The 16,146-nt window shown below is 48.0% G+C and overlaps 2 protein-coding genes across 8 annotated transcripts in view; one reads left to right on the top strand and one right to left on the bottom strand.

Annotated features, from left to right (window-relative positions):
• Nucleotides 1-989: 989 nt before the first annotated feature.
• Nucleotides 990-6,652, top strand: SVIP (small VCP interacting protein). Its single transcript, XM_064163075.1, has 4 exons — nt 990-1,141; nt 2,114-2,164; nt 4,361-4,474; nt 5,226-6,652. The coding sequence occupies exons 1-4, from the start codon at nt 1,079-1,081 to the stop codon at nt 5,238-5,240; spliced, it is 243 nt and encodes an 80-aa protein (XP_064019145.1). The 5' UTR covers nt 990-1,078; the 3' UTR covers nt 5,241-6,652.
• A 3,629-nt stretch (nt 6,653-10,281) lies between these two features.
• The window catches only part of GAS2 (growth arrest specific 2), a 98,832-nt gene continuing 92,967 nt past the window's right edge, over nt 10,282-16,146 (bottom strand). For all 7 annotated transcript variants that reach the window (XM_064163069.1, XM_064163068.1, XM_064163073.1 and 4 more), the window contains one exon: nt 10,282-11,631. In XM_064163069.1, the coding sequence (XP_064019139.1) occupies nt 11,413-11,631 (219 nt within the window). In that variant the 3' untranslated portion in view covers nt 10,282-11,412. The remainder of the gene's footprint in view (nt 11,632-16,146) is intronic.

Below are 16,146 nucleotides of genomic sequence, written 5' to 3'. Positions count from 1 at the left end.
TCACATTCCTGTGCAACCTGCCCTAGCTGAACCTGCTTTAGCAGGGAGGTTGGACTGGATGATCCCCAGAGGTCCAGGCACCAGGGGCTCATGGACTGAAGTGCAGGCAGGAGTGCTGCTACAGTAAGATGCAACCCCAGTGGCAGGCCAGACGCTGGGTGCTGGTTTGTTTATGGAGAGTAAAGGAGCCGGCGTCGGAACAGGCTGCCCAGCAAAGTGGTGGAGGCCCCATCCCTAGGGTGGGTCCAGTCCCCTGTGGAAATGGCATCTCAGGGCATGGTTCTGTGAGCATAGTGGTGCTGGCCTGGTGGTTGGACTCGGTGACCGCAGAGGTCTTTCTACCCTAAATGACTCTGTGATCCCATTCCAACTTATACTCTCCATATAACCCTTGGAATGGGTGTATTCACCAGCACTCAAATCAGCAAACGCCTTGCAACAGGCCAGTGATGGAGTTTGGCACAAGTAACTGGAAGAGCAGTAGTGGGAGAGCCAGCCAAGAGGGAAAGGCTTTCGGCGTCCTCTGTGGGCTGGCGCCGAGTGTGCCGGCGAAGATCGGCGAGGCCAGCAACGGCTGCACAGCGGCTCCTGCCAGCACGCCACAGCAAACCGCTCCCAAGGGGATGGCAGAGTGAGCGCTGCTCTCCGGCAGCCATGCCCGCAGTGGGCCTGCCGGCAGCCCGGCACCGGCGGGAGGCAGCAGCGGCCGGGGACCGGCAACGCTGCTGGCCGAGGGAGCGCTTCCAGCAGGCTCTGCCTGCCCGCGGCAGCTAGGCCAGGGCGAGCTGAACATTAATTACTGTTGTCCCTTGTGTCCTCTCATGAATGTCACTTTCATTTAACTCCCGGCGGCGGAGGGCAGCACACGCGGGTTCGCTGCAGCCTCCTCCCCTCCGGGCCCCCGGCGGCCCCGGCCGGCGCTGCCCGCCCCCGGCTGCGCGTCTGCCCGCCGCTGCCAGCCCCATGACGGGGCGGGCCCTGCCGGAGCGCGCCGCTGGGCGCAGGCCGCGGGCGGGGCCGGGGCCGCCGTCTCCTGCTTGCCGCCGGTCGGGGGCCGCTGCCGGCGGTGGGTCCCGCCATGGGGCTGTGCTTGCCCTGTATGGGGGGCGCCGTCAAGGACGTGGTGGAGACGCCCGACCCGGTGAGTGCGGGGCCGCGGCAATCTCCGGGCCGGTTCCCCTTCCCCTCGGTTGTTTGTAAGCAGCAGGCAGTGACGCTGAGCGGCACCGGGACGGGGGACGAGCGGCGGGAGCCGCGGCCCTCCCCGCCGGGGCGGGGTAGGGTGGGAACGGGGCCGCCTTCCGGAGAATGGAGGCCGGGCCGCAGGGCTGGGGCCTGCCTGCGCGGCAGCCCCCGGGGGAGAGGCCGCACGGCTGCCGCAGTGCCCCGGAACGGGCGCCCCGGACAGCCGCGGCGCTGCGGACCGCACTCGGAGTGCGGCCCCTGGCAGCCTGGGCTCTGGAGCGGAGGTCGCTCGGGACGAGATTGCCCCGGGCACCCCCAGCCTGCCTACCTCTCACTCGTGGGCACTCGCGTGGAGAGCGGGGGTCTCACGGCGCGGGGCTTCGGGCCATCGCCAAGGGCGGGGTGACTTTCATTTGGACCCGAAACGGGAGAACCTGCCTCTTGCTCTCTAGTGCGCCGGGATGCTCACTTCCGAGCGGCCCTCCCAGGACGGCACTGCTGAACGCGTGGGAACCACCTCCACGCGTTTGTACCCCTCGCCTTAGAGTTAGGGTGGGAAGGAGCCCGTGCAGCCTGGAAGAGAGAGCTTCCCCTTGTTCACCATCCCAAAGGGCATTTCACTTGCTGGAAGCCTTCTCCTTCCAGTGTGAAGTTCTGGGGCTTGAGTGCAGGTGCGATACAAATGGCTGGGTACAGATTTCTGGTGGGGTTTGAGAGGAGATGGCAGCAGCTGCTCCTCTGGCATATTAGTCACTGAAAACACTTCGTTCTTGCAGGCTGGCAGAGCAGGGAAAGATGATGCTAATTAACTTAGCTTGGCATTTCGTGTCGGTGAGCGTTACAGATCTGAGTCATGCTGAAAAGACTTGCAGAAGTATGTGCAGACTGTATTGCACTGAAACGGCCCTGTCTTTCACGTTTTATCTAGGAAATAAAAAGAAGACAGCTAGCAGAAGCTGCTGAGAAGAGGCAGATGGAGGTAATGGCTGATAATGTGCTATTTATTCAAAATGTATTTAAGTGGGGAGAATAAAATGGGGAAAATAGCAAGGGTTTCTCTGGGAGCACTGGATGGAGTGCCTGGATTGTGGCACTCATAGTGGCTTTTTCATTATCTGGTCTTTTGTACCGTATTTTACATATATTTAGAGTGTTCCTGCTCAGGAGGTGCTCAAGGGCCATTCAGTCACCAAGACTGTTTGGGTGGGAGAAGCGAAAAACAAACCCCAACAACTTAAGATGTGGAAGAACAAGTTCAACATTGTGGGTTTTTTCCTCATTATAAGACTTGCAAACAACAGATGGAGAAGTATTTCTAAGCAGAGTTGGCAAACAACAGTTGTGGTGGCAAGTTGAAGTGGTACTGCACTCCTCCTTCTCTTACAAATGCAAGTCATGGGCACTTGCAAGATCAGTTTATCACAGTGGCAACAACTAAGAATGTTTCTCAGCTCCAATTCCAACGAAGAAGTATTAGCTTATTCTACTTTTGAGGCTGTTAAGCTCTAACTACTTCAGCATCCTTAAATTTAAAAGGGTAGGATGGAAACACTCTAGCAGAATGCAAATGCACAGCTAGCAAATCTGTTTCTTCCTTTCCATACCTTTCAAGAAGGCTTGAATGAAAATTTGACTCTTAATGATGAGGACCATGCTGGCCTGGTTGTAAGAGAGTTAATAGCTGGATCAACAGCTGAGTGATGCTTCAGAGTTCTTAAAAGCTCTGGATTTTGTGTCAGGCTACCTACTGAAAGCAATCCACATGTAATGTGAAATGGGAAAGCACTGAGGTGTAACTGTAGGAAGCCTGCTTTTGAGAACTCTCTGAAAGGGGAACACCTCCATCTAGATTTCAAATGGCCTTGCCTGGGAGGAAGCAAATTGGATTAGGATGGCTTTGAAGTTCTGTGGTAGCCATTAAGTTGCCAAAGAAGAATGGAAGCAGTACTGTCTTACTTCTGTTTTTTGGTAAAGAGGATAAAGCATCTACCAGGGGTTCTCAAGACTATCTTTTGAGGGCATTTTAACTTCTGAAGGTTGAATAATGGAGATGTCTTGCAAACAGCCCAGTTCAGTTTCCCCCATAAAGGTCAAGGGACTGGATCAGATGTCCTTGTCTGCTTAGTGTTTTCTTGTGCCTGCTGCTCATTATTCAGTCTGAAGTCATATGGAAGGTTCTTAATTTTGGGGTGCTCTACAGACAGTTTGAGAACCACAGTCCCTAGTTTTGAGTCGCCTAAAAGCTAAGCAGCACTGAGTTGAAGTTAGTCTGTTATTATTGGTAGGATTAGCACTTAGAGGCTTGAAGGTGGAACCATCACAGAGCTCATTTCTCTCCATTTAGAGATGGAGTGGTTTACAGCCTGGGATAGCCCCAGCCCAACCTTTTTTTTCCTCCCCTGCATGGAAAGTTCCCATTGATTTCTGTAGTGGCTGTACAGAGCTTGTGACCTTATCTGTTTATTGAGTGTTAGAATAGAAGCTGTCATTTTAATTTCCATCATCTGGATCCTGTCTCTGGGTAGCCTTCTAATAAAGTGGTGCAAGAAATGAACAGAAGATGAAGCAGCTAAGGATCTTGGATGTTCTGGCTACCTAAATCATCTCTTCCCAGTTCATTCTGTTTGCAAAGGCAATGGTAGGCCCTGACACCAGAAACAAAAAAAGTGCAGGCTAAAAAAATCGTGGGACTTGCTGGGAAGGGAGGTTCTGGTTCTGCATCTCAGGATGCAGAGCAGGTACACATAATTACATTAAACGTTCACCTGTATGTGAATAATGTGAAACAAAACCTCTGTCACATACCTGTGGGACCAGGAGCTCACAGTATGAAGAATCATAGACTGGTGTGGTTTGGAAGGGACCTTAAAGGTCAATATACTTCCAGCCCCCCTGGCACCTTCCCGTAGATCAGGTCACTCAAAGCCACATCCAGCCTGTGCTTGAACACTTCCAGGGGGAAGACATCCTCAGCTTCTCTGGACAGCCTGTGCCTGTGTCTCTCCACCCTCACAGTGAAGCATTCTGACAGCCCTGCATTGATGTCACAGTAGCATAGCCTCACGTTTCAGTCTTTTTCACACAGAGTTCACAAAATGGTTCTGCCAAGGCTTGCAGTCTGGCTTCTATCCTCCAAAAAACCTAGCTTGTCTTACCCACATGTGTTTGCCCCCAGGCTTCCTCTCGAGGAATTAAGAATGCCTACTCTGTAGAGCAAAAGAAAAAGAAGCAGGAAGAAATAGAAAAGAGAATGGCAGCTTCAGGTCCTGGAGGAGAAGGAGGACTCAGAGTAAGTGTGAAAAGGAAACATGATGCAACTGTCCACATACTCACTGAGAAAGTCCTGGTTTGTTGTCATCTGCAAGATTGAGTAACTGAGGGAAAAACCAAGGGGAAAGAAAACAAGAGAAATGGGAGCAGGTGTCCTTATCCCAGTGTTCTCACTGAGACTCTGGGATGCAGAGACAGCAAGGATGGCACACAGCTGGGGGCTTTTCCCACCTATGATGCATCAGTTTTGCAGCGCTCTGAACAACAGGGACCTCACTGGCCTAGCCTGTAGGCTGAGGTTGCCTCTCTTCTCTCAGACTTCAAGGAAAAAAACTTGAACTAAGTAGGGTAATGATTTGGGTTTCCTCTCTGGCATTACAAAAGAGCCATACAGTGCTGGCACAGATACTGGTGAACTTCACTGTGGCTACTGCCACTTTCCTAATGTAAACTGTGTCTCAGAAGGCCAGCAGAGACTTAGTGAAGAGTTAAACTCCCTCCAAGGCAATAGATGAACCTTCACACGGTCTTCTTGGGCCTTCATCTCTTACCCTTATTGCTGTAGATGACTCAGGGGGCAGGGGCTGGTATAACTTACCCCTAGTGGGCTGCTTGTCCCTCACTTTCTGCATATAAAAGGCGTCAGAAATGGGAAACTTGGTGCCTTGTGGTATTTGAGGGTGAGGTTTTGTTTGTTTGGGGTTTTTTTTTCCTTTCCCCCCCATATCTTTATACAAAGCTGTGATGTGTTCTGTTGTTTTTGTCTTCAGTGGCAGGTTGGATAAAGAAATGTGAATTCTGAAGAGAAGATTGATGTTTACTGCCAGTGACTTGCCAGTGTCTGCAGCCAAGTGGCACTTACTCATTCTGTGGCTTTTGCTGTTTGCATCTGAACACTCAGCAGCACTTTGCCATTGGAGGAGAAGAGATGTGGAAATACACACCAAGGAACTTAAGAACTAACTCTGAACACTTAAGTTTTGGCCAATTTTGTTTGTTTGGTTTATGTGCATGTTTTACTGCTTCCTTGTCAAGGGAGTGAGATAAGTTTTCTCCCATGGAAGTGGCCTCTTTAGCTGTAGTCAGTCAGGATGTGCTGTCTGGTCAGTTGGTGTCTGTCTGGGTGTGACTGGTTTAAACCTTTGTCTAAGCCCTGGTGTAGAAAGTTGCTCATAAATATATATATATGACTATGTGGGTGACAGCATTTCTCTTCAGCTTCCTTGGTGACCTTTGAACTGCTTAGGGATTTAGTGCCTTTTACAACAAAGAGATCAGATTCATAGCAGGTCCTTACAAATGGAAGCATTTTGTGACACTAGATTGAAAAAAAAAAAATAGAGCCCTTTCTAAATGCTGTAACACTTGTAGCAAGAAGGCTGTTTTATTAGGAGTCTGAGATTTGTTCTCATTTCCTGATGTGGATTTCTTTGGAGTCTGTAAGTATTTATGATGAATGTTGAAGTCGGACGGGAAATGAATGCTGTTGTTGGCCTTTATTACCACAAGAGGGCAGTGCTGCGCTTCTCAGGATTCTGGGCTACAGAATGCAAAGGACTTCTTGCATCACCCCTTGGATGGTTTATTGCCTGAAGAGCCTGTGCGTGTTACAGCACAGCAAGGTTTGCTAAATGGCCAAAGCTCTCTCGCTTTTATTCTCTGTTCAGCAGTGTCTGTAGTCCCTTTCCCAAATGTGAAGCTGCCTTTGATTATTTAGGGCTAAACTATTGGTATTACTAGGGGCAAACTAGTTGCCCTGAGACACGGCTATGATAGAGGGAAGCTTGTTACAGCATGATGAACACTAAGATCCCAGCTCTCATTTTCCCCAGAGACCATTATGCTTGGCCTTAGTATCTTACTGGCCCCATTTTTGACCTAGTTTAGGCTACAGAGGCTTTTCTTCCCTTGAACTAAATATTTCTCCTTTCACCTCCTCCTGTAATGTCTCATGCTGTCTTAGGATTGCAGACCTGACACAATGAGTTTCCGGGCTTAGCCTTCAGAACTGAGTTGAGAAGGAAGACTTTTCAATGAGAATATAATGCATTTGGGCTAGGAAGCTGTGTCCTTGGCAGTTGAATACCTTCTGTTCCCTTTGTTGTTGCTCTCCTTGCTGTATTAACTGGTCATAGTGATTTTTTTAAGTCTAATGCAGATGCATTGAATTGTAATAAAATAAACTATTAAAATGTGAGTTTCAGTCGAGCATCAGTCACAGTGGGTGCCCTACAAAGATGCTTAGGCAGCCCTTAACATTTAGTTGGTCACTTGGAATATTTCAAACTTGATGCATTCCTCCTTCTTACTGCTCCCCCAACACCACAAGGGAGGAAACAGACTTAACAGTTTCCTGTCATCCAACCCCCTGCTGTATGGCTGCCCTGACCCAGCAGGTGTGTGTGCCTGGAGTAATCTCATGGAGGTTTCTTGTTAAAAGCCACTGAAATACCCTAATGAAACAGGTCGGAGTTGCTGGGTCACCCACTGATGGTCCAGCACCGTCAAGATCAGAGGAGTTTCCAGTGAGGCAGCTGTCCTGCCCATCCTTGCTAGGCACCCTGAGCTCAGTTCAGATGCTGTCCGCAGTAGAGGTGCTATGCATCCCAGTAACAATTGTCACCCTGACTGAACACCCACCCTGGCTCTCCTCCAGCTTTTGGCTCTGCTAAGGCTTCCTTCTGGCTGGCAGCTTTTCAGTAAGGTTGGGAGTAAAGGCCTGAAACTCCTTGGATAAGTGGACCTTCTGTTTAAGGAGTGATTGCTGCAGTACAGAATTGCCATGGAAGAAAACTGCTCTTTTCTCTCCCCATCCTTTCAGTAACAGTCAGATGTGTCTGTGCTTCCCGCAAGTCCTTGTTTTGAAAGTCAAATATATTCCCACAGCTAGAAAAGACAGCAGAGGATTCAGGACTCTGTAATTCAATACTACAAACCTCTGATCAATAAAGCCATTTTTAGAGAGGTTTCAACACCATACCCATCTAACTGTTCAGATGTCCAGCCTGAGCTCAGTCTGGGAAACGTGGCCTGAATGAAATCACCTCTTGTTGGTTTAAGGTTTTTGGGAACATGCATTTCAGTGGAGAACGACAGCAGAAAATACTGCAGTTGTGTAATACACAACTGAGAGCTACCTGAAGTGCAAATGCTAGAGCTAGGAAGGGTTAAACGGCTCTCTGCTTGCAGAAATGGACACCGCCCTTCTCCCTCTTAACCACTGAGAGCTGCACCAAGGAGATACAAAATGCAGTGGGAATTTTGTCCTCGTTTCCTCCCTTGTTTGCCTCCCCTCAGAGGCTGTTCAAACACAGCCCTTGTGTAGATTATCTGACAGCTGACCTTGTTTGCTGTGCAGATGTTCTGCTGCTCGTTTCCTCTCCACCTTCTGAGAGCATTCTCTTGCAGATCGCTCGGGAGACCCACGGAGCTCAGTGCTTATGGCCTCTGTTGCAGTTAACAGAAAATGAAGCCACTTGCTACTGCATGTCGTTAAAGTACACAGATTAGGGCAGGGCAAGAGCCTTTGGGGCAGAGCTCCCTGAGGTTTGGGAGGGTGCAGAAGCTGCATCTCTACAAGGGTGGGGAGCACCACTATGGGCCCTTAGGAAAACAGATGACTTAAGCATGTGGATTTGGCACAGGGACAGCCTGAATTGCAGGGACACAGCTCATCAGGCACAAGCAGTGCCAGCAGCTGGACTAGGATGGAAGAACCTCTCCAGCCCCAAAAATGTTCACATGAGAGCCTGTGTCTATTTCACCTTACTTTAGATTCCTTACATACCACAGGCCAAGACAGCAGGAGACAAAGCCAAGAAAAATCACTCCATCTCCTTCCCTGTCAGCAGCCAACAAAGCAGAACCAAACGTTAAGCCCCAAAAGAACCAAACCCTTGGAAACACCTCAAGCAGATGCTTCTGTAACACCATGGTGTGGCAAACAGCTCATCTCCCTGATCTAAAATGCACACTGAAGACTCCACACTGAATTCATTCTAAGTGATAAGAAACCTGCTGCACCTTCCCACGCATCCCTATTTCCCTCATCCTCACCAGCAGCCCCTGATCTAGTTTCCATAGATTTGATGTATCATCACTAAGATACTGTTAGGAAAAAGGTGGCAATGCAAAGGAAGGAGCAATTATCACTACAGTAAAGTTAGAGAAAAACTTCCCTTACCCTCAGTTAGTTATGCAAAGAAAGCTGCTTGGAAGAAAAAGCACTGCAGGTAAATGTATGAAGAGCAAGATGCCAGGAGGTACCTCCTGTAATGAGCTGTACCAGATGTTAGTTACAGTTCCAAACTGCTTCTGAATTGCTTCCAGGATGGTGAGGTTTATTTGACATTACACAATATTAATAGCTCCTTAAGTGTTCTTGGGTCATTTAGCCATCTTCAGGTTTAGCACAGACACACACCCAGAGCCAGCAGCAGGCCTCGGGGCATTTATTTTATGACCCCAATGAGGAGAGGACTTCGAGAGACTTCAAAACCCATCTGGATGCATTTCTGTGTGACTTACTGTAGGTGATCCCGTTCTGGCAGGGGAGTTGGACTCACAGATCTTTCGAGATCCCTCCCAACCCTTTAGCATTCTGTGATGCAGCTCAGTTTTTCAGCCTCCTCAACACTCACATTCAACTGAGTTACATAGCATCAGAGCCAGCCAAAACCATTCCATGGCACTCTCCCTCACAATCCTCCTTCCAGGTCCTCTTTCCACATCTCAGCACATGATCCCCTCCCTCCAGCCCCAGCAGACATTTCTTCATTTGGGGCAAACAAGAGAAGAGCTGCAGGTCTTCCCTGTTGGCACTTAACCATTCAGTTATGACTTTGACACCAGGTACCTTAGCACCATCCATTTCAGCATAGAAACTTGAAGTACATCCACCAGAAACAGACATTTTCTCTCTCCAAACATTTCCTCCACAAAGCCTGGTTTGTCCCCATCACTGCAACAACAGCCAGACCTCTTCCAACAACAGTTAGCAGATTTGCTTTAGCTTCATAAATGGAGCCTTTGGCTCCCAACAGACCCTCCCCAAGCTCCTACATTGCCATAGAGCACAGTACGTGAAGCAAATACCATTGATCAGATCAGCAGCACTTACCTTCTGAGCAACAGCCTCCCAGCTCCTTTCTCCAGGGCCTCTTAGCCTTCTGCATTCCTTGCTCTCTTTTTTTTGATGCTTAATTGATGCCTCTGCTTTAACTTCTTCCTCTGCTGCCCACACCCACACCAGGTGCCTCAAATGCAGCAACAAGAGGAGTGGTTTGAAGCTGAGGAAGAATAGGTTTATCCTGGATATTAGGAAGAAGTTCCTCAGTCTGAAGATGGTGAGACCCTGGAATGGGTTGCCAAGGGAGGTTGTGACTGTCTCCTCCCTGGGGGTGTTCAAGGCCAGGTTGGGTGCAGCCTTGAGCAGCTGAGTCTAGCTGAGAGGTGTCCCTGCCCATGGCAGGGAGGTTGGAGTAGATGATCTCTAAGGTCCAACCTGAGCCATTCTGTGATTCTAAGATGATGTCAAATTAAACTTGAGAAAAACCACTGACAAATACCATCTGGTACTTCAAAAAGACATTTCAGGAATGCTGTTGAGTTCTTTCTTTTTCTTTCCTCTGGGAAGTAAAATCATTTCTTTCATAACATCCAGGTGGTTTTCTGCTATCTGTAGTAACTGAATGCTTGTCCTGATCACTCTGGAGCTCATTTCTAGGTCAGTGAGCAGCATTGTATATTGCAGGCATCCAGTTGGTAGCAGTGAAAAGTGTGGGAACAGAGATTACAAAGAGCAAAGAAGACTTTGGAAAAGCCTCAGTGTTTTAAAAACATTTATTTCCTTTTTAATGAAAAGACTGAGTTCTGCTCAAATGTATCCAGTCAGTGAAATAACCCTATAAAATGCTTCTCCTAGGACATTACAAGGCACATAAATTATCAAATATAAACATAGAAAAGTAGCCAAAATCATGAACTAAGCCCCCCCCCCAAATGCCTTTAGCTATTTTAGAGGTGTGTGAATGATTTACAAGCAGGTGAATCACTCTGCTGACAGGGTAAGGAATAGTTCACATTTGGTGTGACCAGCCAACACTGAAACTAAGGGGAAGGAGAAGCTCAGATTTGGGAGCAGTGTTTTGTGACTCAGGAGGGACTAGCATCTTCTGAAGCTCCTCCTAGGGGCAGGAGGCTGAGTGCCTGTTATGGTTGCCTCTGTGGGCTGCAGTACCTCACCCCACTGCTGTTGTCCTGCAGAGGAAGGGGCAACCTCTCAGCTTCCCCCTGCTTCTATATTGGGCAGCTGGTGAAAAACAGGAAGGCTCTACACATAGAGATCTAGCACTGAGCATTGTCTTTAGCTTTGAAGAGTTGAAGGTGTGAGGGGTCTTTTTCTTGGGCTTCTTTTAAAGTAATCCCTTGGGGGAAGTTGTTTGGCATGCAGTAAGTCTTTATATTCTGCTGGCTAAGAAAATCTTGCCACCCATAAAAATAGTCAATTCTTTTATTTCAGGTCGAGAGGCAGTACCAAATCATTTCCACAGATAGTCATTTTTCCACCTGCATATATATTTGTTAACTAGTCTAAGAGTCAAGGATTTCCATACAAATACATTGTAGTGTGTATTTTCTTCCCTTTACAGGATCCACTCCCTTATGTAACTCTAAGGAATACATTCAGGTATTAAAGAGTAATAATTTGGCTAAAAATATATGTCTGTTTCTTATCTGATTGTAGTAATTAGCCTAGCAAGGGTAATTTGCTGTAAAAGATACAGTACTAGAAATAAATAGTTCTGCATTTCAAAGAGGTCTTCAAAATGGGCTGCCATTCCCAGTCTGTCTTAAATCTTCCAAAGTCCTTTTTAAAGCAGAAACTAAATTCACTACACTCGAGAAAAGTAATTGGGACCTACCTATGTAGAGTCCTGATAACAAGAGAAGCTTACTTCACTTAATCTCCTTCTTGCTTTTGTAGTGGGCAGAAACAACCAGATAATTGTCTGGATTCATGTCCCTGAGGGTTGGAGATTTGCTCTGGATTGGAGAAGTTTTGCCATCCACTCGGGAGATCTGCAGCATTCGGCAGGGGTCATGCTTCAGTAAGTACCCTGCAAAGGTCTCCCAGCCCCCTCCAACACGAACCATCACGTGTTTGTTGTGCAGCATCTGGAATCACAGACACAAGAAGTAAAGCCAAGAGCTCTTCAGAGGGGGTATTGCTTTTTTATTACTGGGGGAAAAAAAGGCTATGTTTAATTAAAACTCATAGCCATAAGTGAGCAGTCTGCTTTATAATAAAAGCAATGGACACAGGAGAGTGGTTTCTGTTTGAACTTAACAAGTAGATGTAGAATAGACCTCCAAGCTCATCCAGTCCAACCTAGCACCCAGCCCTGGCAAATCAACTAGATCATGGCACTAAGTGCCTCATCCAGGCTTTTCCTGAACACCTCCAGGATGGTGACTCCACCACCTCCCTGGGCAGCCCATTCCAATGCCAATCACTCTCTCTGCCAACAACTTCCTCCTAACATCCAGCCTATACTTCCCCCACAACTTGAGACTGTCCCCCCTTGTTCTGTTGCTGGTTGTCTGGGAGAAGAGACCAACCCCACCTGGCTACAGCCTCCCTGTAGGTAGCTGTAGACAGCCATGAGCTCTGCCCTGAGCCTCCTCTGCTGCAGGCTGCACACCCCCAGCTCCCTCAGCCTCTCCTCACAGGGCTGTGCTCCAGGCCCCTCACCAGCTTTGTCGCCCTCCTGTGGACATGTTCATGCACCTCAACATCTCTCTTGAATTGAGGGGCCCAGAACTGGACACAGCACTCCAGGGGTGGCCTGACCAGTGCTGGGCACAGGGGCAGAATAACCTCCCTTGTCCTGCTGCCCACACTGCTCCTGAGCCAGCCCAGGATGCCATTGGCTCTCTTGGCCACCTGGGCACTGCTGCCTCAGCTTCAGCTCCTCTCTCCCAGCACCCCCAGCTCCCTCTCTGCCTGCCTGCTCTCAGCCACTCTGGCCCCAGCCCCAAGTGCTGCTTGGGGTTGTTGTGGCCAAAGTGTAGAACCCTGCACTTGGCCTTGTTCAGTCTCATCCCATTGGCCTCTGCCCACCCATCCAGCCTGGCCAGGTCCCTCTGCAAGGATCTACTACCCTCCAACACATCCACATCTGCAAACTTACTGATGCTGGACTCAATCCCCTGCTCCAGATCATCAATAAAGATGTTGAACAGGACTGGGCCCAGCACTGATCCCTGGGGCACAGCACCAGTGCCAGGTGCCAACTGGCTGTGGCACCATTCACCACCACTCTCTGGGCCCAGCCCTCCAGTCAGTTATTGACCAATATCAGAGTGAATCTGCCAAAGCCAGGAGCTGCCAGCTTGGCCAGGAGCTTGTTGTGGCAGACTGTGTCAAAGGCTTTGCTGAAGTCCAGGTAGCCTACAGCTACAGCCTTAAAATAATCCAAAAAACCTGCAAGAAATTGAGGCTGTGTTCTAAAGTGGAGAGTTTCATATTTGAGGGAAACAACACCACATGTCTTTCTAGTCCTGCAGCATCCTGTCCTTCATGCATCTCAGATAAAGATGTTAGGCAAGAAGAATCTTTTTTTCAGGTTGCCTTTGTGAAAATACATTAGTCAAGACACCATTTTATATGTCTTGCAACTGCCTTTTCTTTATAGGGTAGGGATCTGTATAAAAGGAGTAGTGAAGGGCAAACAACCAAAACAATCTCCTCTACCTCCCAAAATATCCAAGTTATTTAAGAGAGCCAAGGGCCATTTAGTTTAACAATGGCCCTTTTAGCATTGCTGACATATACTGTACCTAAAATAGCCTGATGTTGCCATGAAATTAGCCTACTGAGGGACACCACAAATACTGCCTCTGGGTCTGTTTGGAGATACCTGAATTTCCAGTGAGCTGGCAAAGAAAATGCAATTCAAGTCCCCAAGCTCTTCCTGCTTATGAATCATAGAATCAAGCAGGTTGGAAGAGACCTCCAAGCTCACCCAGTCCAACCTAGCACCCAGCCCTAGCAAATCAACCAGACCATGGCACTAAGTGCCTCATCCAGGCTTTGCTTGAACACCTCCAGGGGTGGTGACTCCACCACCTCCTTGGGCAGCCCATTCCAGTGCTTGCTGCCTTGATTCTAGAAACATTAGAGCGTGACCTAAACACAAGTTTCAGCTTGAGGGGTATCTAAGTGCCAAACAAGGTACCTATCACTGGTGTATATCCACCAGATCCACATATTTTCTGCCTAAACTCACATTTTTTTTTGCCAAGCACTAATGTAACTTCTCCCATGCCTGCACCTGGGACTCCAGCTGGCAGTTTCACCAATTTCCCTCCTCCATTTGTCTACAGAGAACAGTCAAATAACTAGCAGTAAGGTACCATAAAGCAGCAGGTCCTATAGAATCCACACACTGCAGAATGCTTTGATTAGTCCATCTCATGAAATGCAAAACATCACTTAGTGCCAGAAATGACAAACTGGCCCCGTAAAAGGCCTGCTTGAAGATGTTTAATGTAGGCTGGGTAATGACATTTGGATTTATGGCTGAGCTGTGTGTATGGGCTCTTCTCCATCTTCAAAACTCCCTGGAGGGCTGACAATATTTGCAGCTGAGGCTTGCACAGCACATAAGCCTTCTGTAACAGCACAATTCAGGTTAGTACACATAGCATAGACAGCCAAAACAAAAACTGTTAAATGCAATCACAGAGAATGAAAGGCAAAGATTTAACTCTCAACAAAAAAAGAACCCCAACAAACCAACCAAGAAACAACCCAGCCCAGCCTGACTTCTGTTAGGTGAGGAGACAGATTCACCTGGAGTGAAGCATGGCAAGCTCTACAGCCTTTTGAAGTCTGAAAATCAGGGTAAGCTCGGGAGGAATCAAACTCTTCATATGAGTAAGCAGCTGCTGCTGAAAGCTGGTTGGAAAGTTTTCACACAAACCCTATGAGGAGAGGCTGAGGGAGCTGGGGGTGTGCAGCCTGCAGAAGAGGAGGCTCAGGAGTGACCTCATTGCTGTCTACAACCTGAAGGGAGGTTGTAGCCACGTGGGGGTTGGTCTCTTCTCCCAGACAACCAGCAATAGAACAAGGGGACAGAGTCTCAAGTTGTGCCAGGCTGGATGTTAGGAGGAAGTTCTTCCCAGAGAGAGTGATTGGCATTGGAATGGGCTGCCCAGGGAGGTGGTGGAGTCATCATCCCTGGAGGTGTTCAAGAGAAGACTGGATGAGGCACTTAGTGCCATGGTCTGGTTGACTGGCTAGGGCTGGGTGCTAGGTTGGCCTGGATGAGCTTGGAGGTCTCTTCCAGCCTGGTTGATTCTATGATTCTATGATTCATTGAAAGCGTTTCAGTGCAAGGGAATTCTTGTTTCTGCATTTGGGGGCTTAGGTGAAACAGTGGGAAATCAATTCAGCTTTACAGCTACTGAAGAAGAAAGTCACTTCTGATCCATCCCCATGACAGCACACTCCAGTGCTCTTAGTTGTATTAGCTAAGAGTCCTGAGACTCTTGCTCTGGGTTAGAGGAGCCTCTGCAGTAGCTAAACACGTGAGGTTTTCCTCTAGATTTACAAGGCCATGAAAAGCAGAATCAGACTCACACCTTTGCCAATCACACTTTTTCATCTCAAGCTTTGTGTTTTCATTGCAAGCCTTCATTTTGAGCTGCCAAAGGTCTGATCAGCCTTCAGCTGCATGAGATTGGAAACCCCTGCTTAGTCTGGCCAAAGTATTATGAAAGGAGAAATGGTTTTTAAATCAAGCTTGAAAACTTTCACAGTTCAAATGGTGACACAGCCTTGAGACAACGGAGTCTAGAAAGCTTCATTTAGCAACTTCTTCCTCTTTAAATGCCAAAAAGAGAGAGGCAGTTAAAAAAATCCCCCAAACTTTTCACATTAAAACATTTTAAGCACAGCTTTGGTCCACTCCACCATGTGGGAAGGAGTTAACTTGCTGAATTTCAGCTTCCACACATTGTCACAGGGGGTTTCACGTTCCAAGAGCAGTTAGTATCTGGACTTTTGATTAAGAGTTGGGAATGGAAAGTTAGCAAAAAGTATATTTGGTTCAATTTCCCTTAGAGACTACTGTGCAGACAAATAAAACCTACTGCTGGTATGTTATTTCCTGTTGCTCAGGTTCAGTGTACATCTTCTGTCTTTCCCTTCTCTTTCTCTGGATTATACCATTAGAAAATGCATTGAGTATGAGCTTTCTGTGGAGCCTGGGCCTTCCTGCAGCCCAAACAGAGTCATTGCCCATGCTGTGCCGTGCCACAAAAGCACCACTTGGCTCCTGTGGCCATAGCTCGATGTTCCTAACACCAGCATCCACCTAGCATAGGTCTGCTAGCTTTAGAACTGCCCCAGGTTCACAGAAGTAAAAAGGATTTCTTTCCAAGGGAGAGGAAAAAAAAATCATTTGCTCTACTTTCTAACTGAAAAAGACATTTCCTCCCCACTGTCCTTCAGCTCAAAATCAGGCACTGAGATGTTTGTGCTTTTCCACTGCATGAGATCTCCGAGAAAGAAAAAGTTGGTTTCTACCAGCATAAAAGTTTATGGTCAGTTATCAATGTAAATGAGTTTATGATGCACATGTATTTTCACACCCTTCTCTGCCCAGCTGGAACAGAGAAAGCCCT

The sequence above is a fragment of the Pogoniulus pusillus genome, chromosome 24 (assembly GCF_015220805.1).
Source record: "Pogoniulus pusillus isolate bPogPus1 chromosome 24, bPogPus1.pri, whole genome shotgun sequence".
Classification (NCBI taxonomy): Eukaryota; Metazoa; Chordata; class Aves; order Piciformes; family Lybiidae; genus Pogoniulus; species Pogoniulus pusillus.
The sequence above is the reverse complement of the archived record's forward strand: the minus strand, read 5'-3'. Positions and strand labels throughout refer to the sequence as shown.

Coding starts and splice junctions, on each gene's coding strand:
- SVIP (XM_064163075.1), top strand. CDS start 1,079: ATGGGGCTGTGCTTGCCCTGTATGGGGGGCGCCGTCAAGGACGTGGTG. Junction 1,142..2,113: donor TGGTGGAGACGCCCGACCCG/GTGAGTGCGGGG, acceptor CGTTTTATCTAG/GAAATAAAAAGAAGACAGCT. Junction 2,165..4,360: donor CTGAGAAGAGGCAGATGGAG/GTAATGGCTGAT, acceptor GTTTGCCCCCAG/GCTTCCTCTCGAGGAATTAA.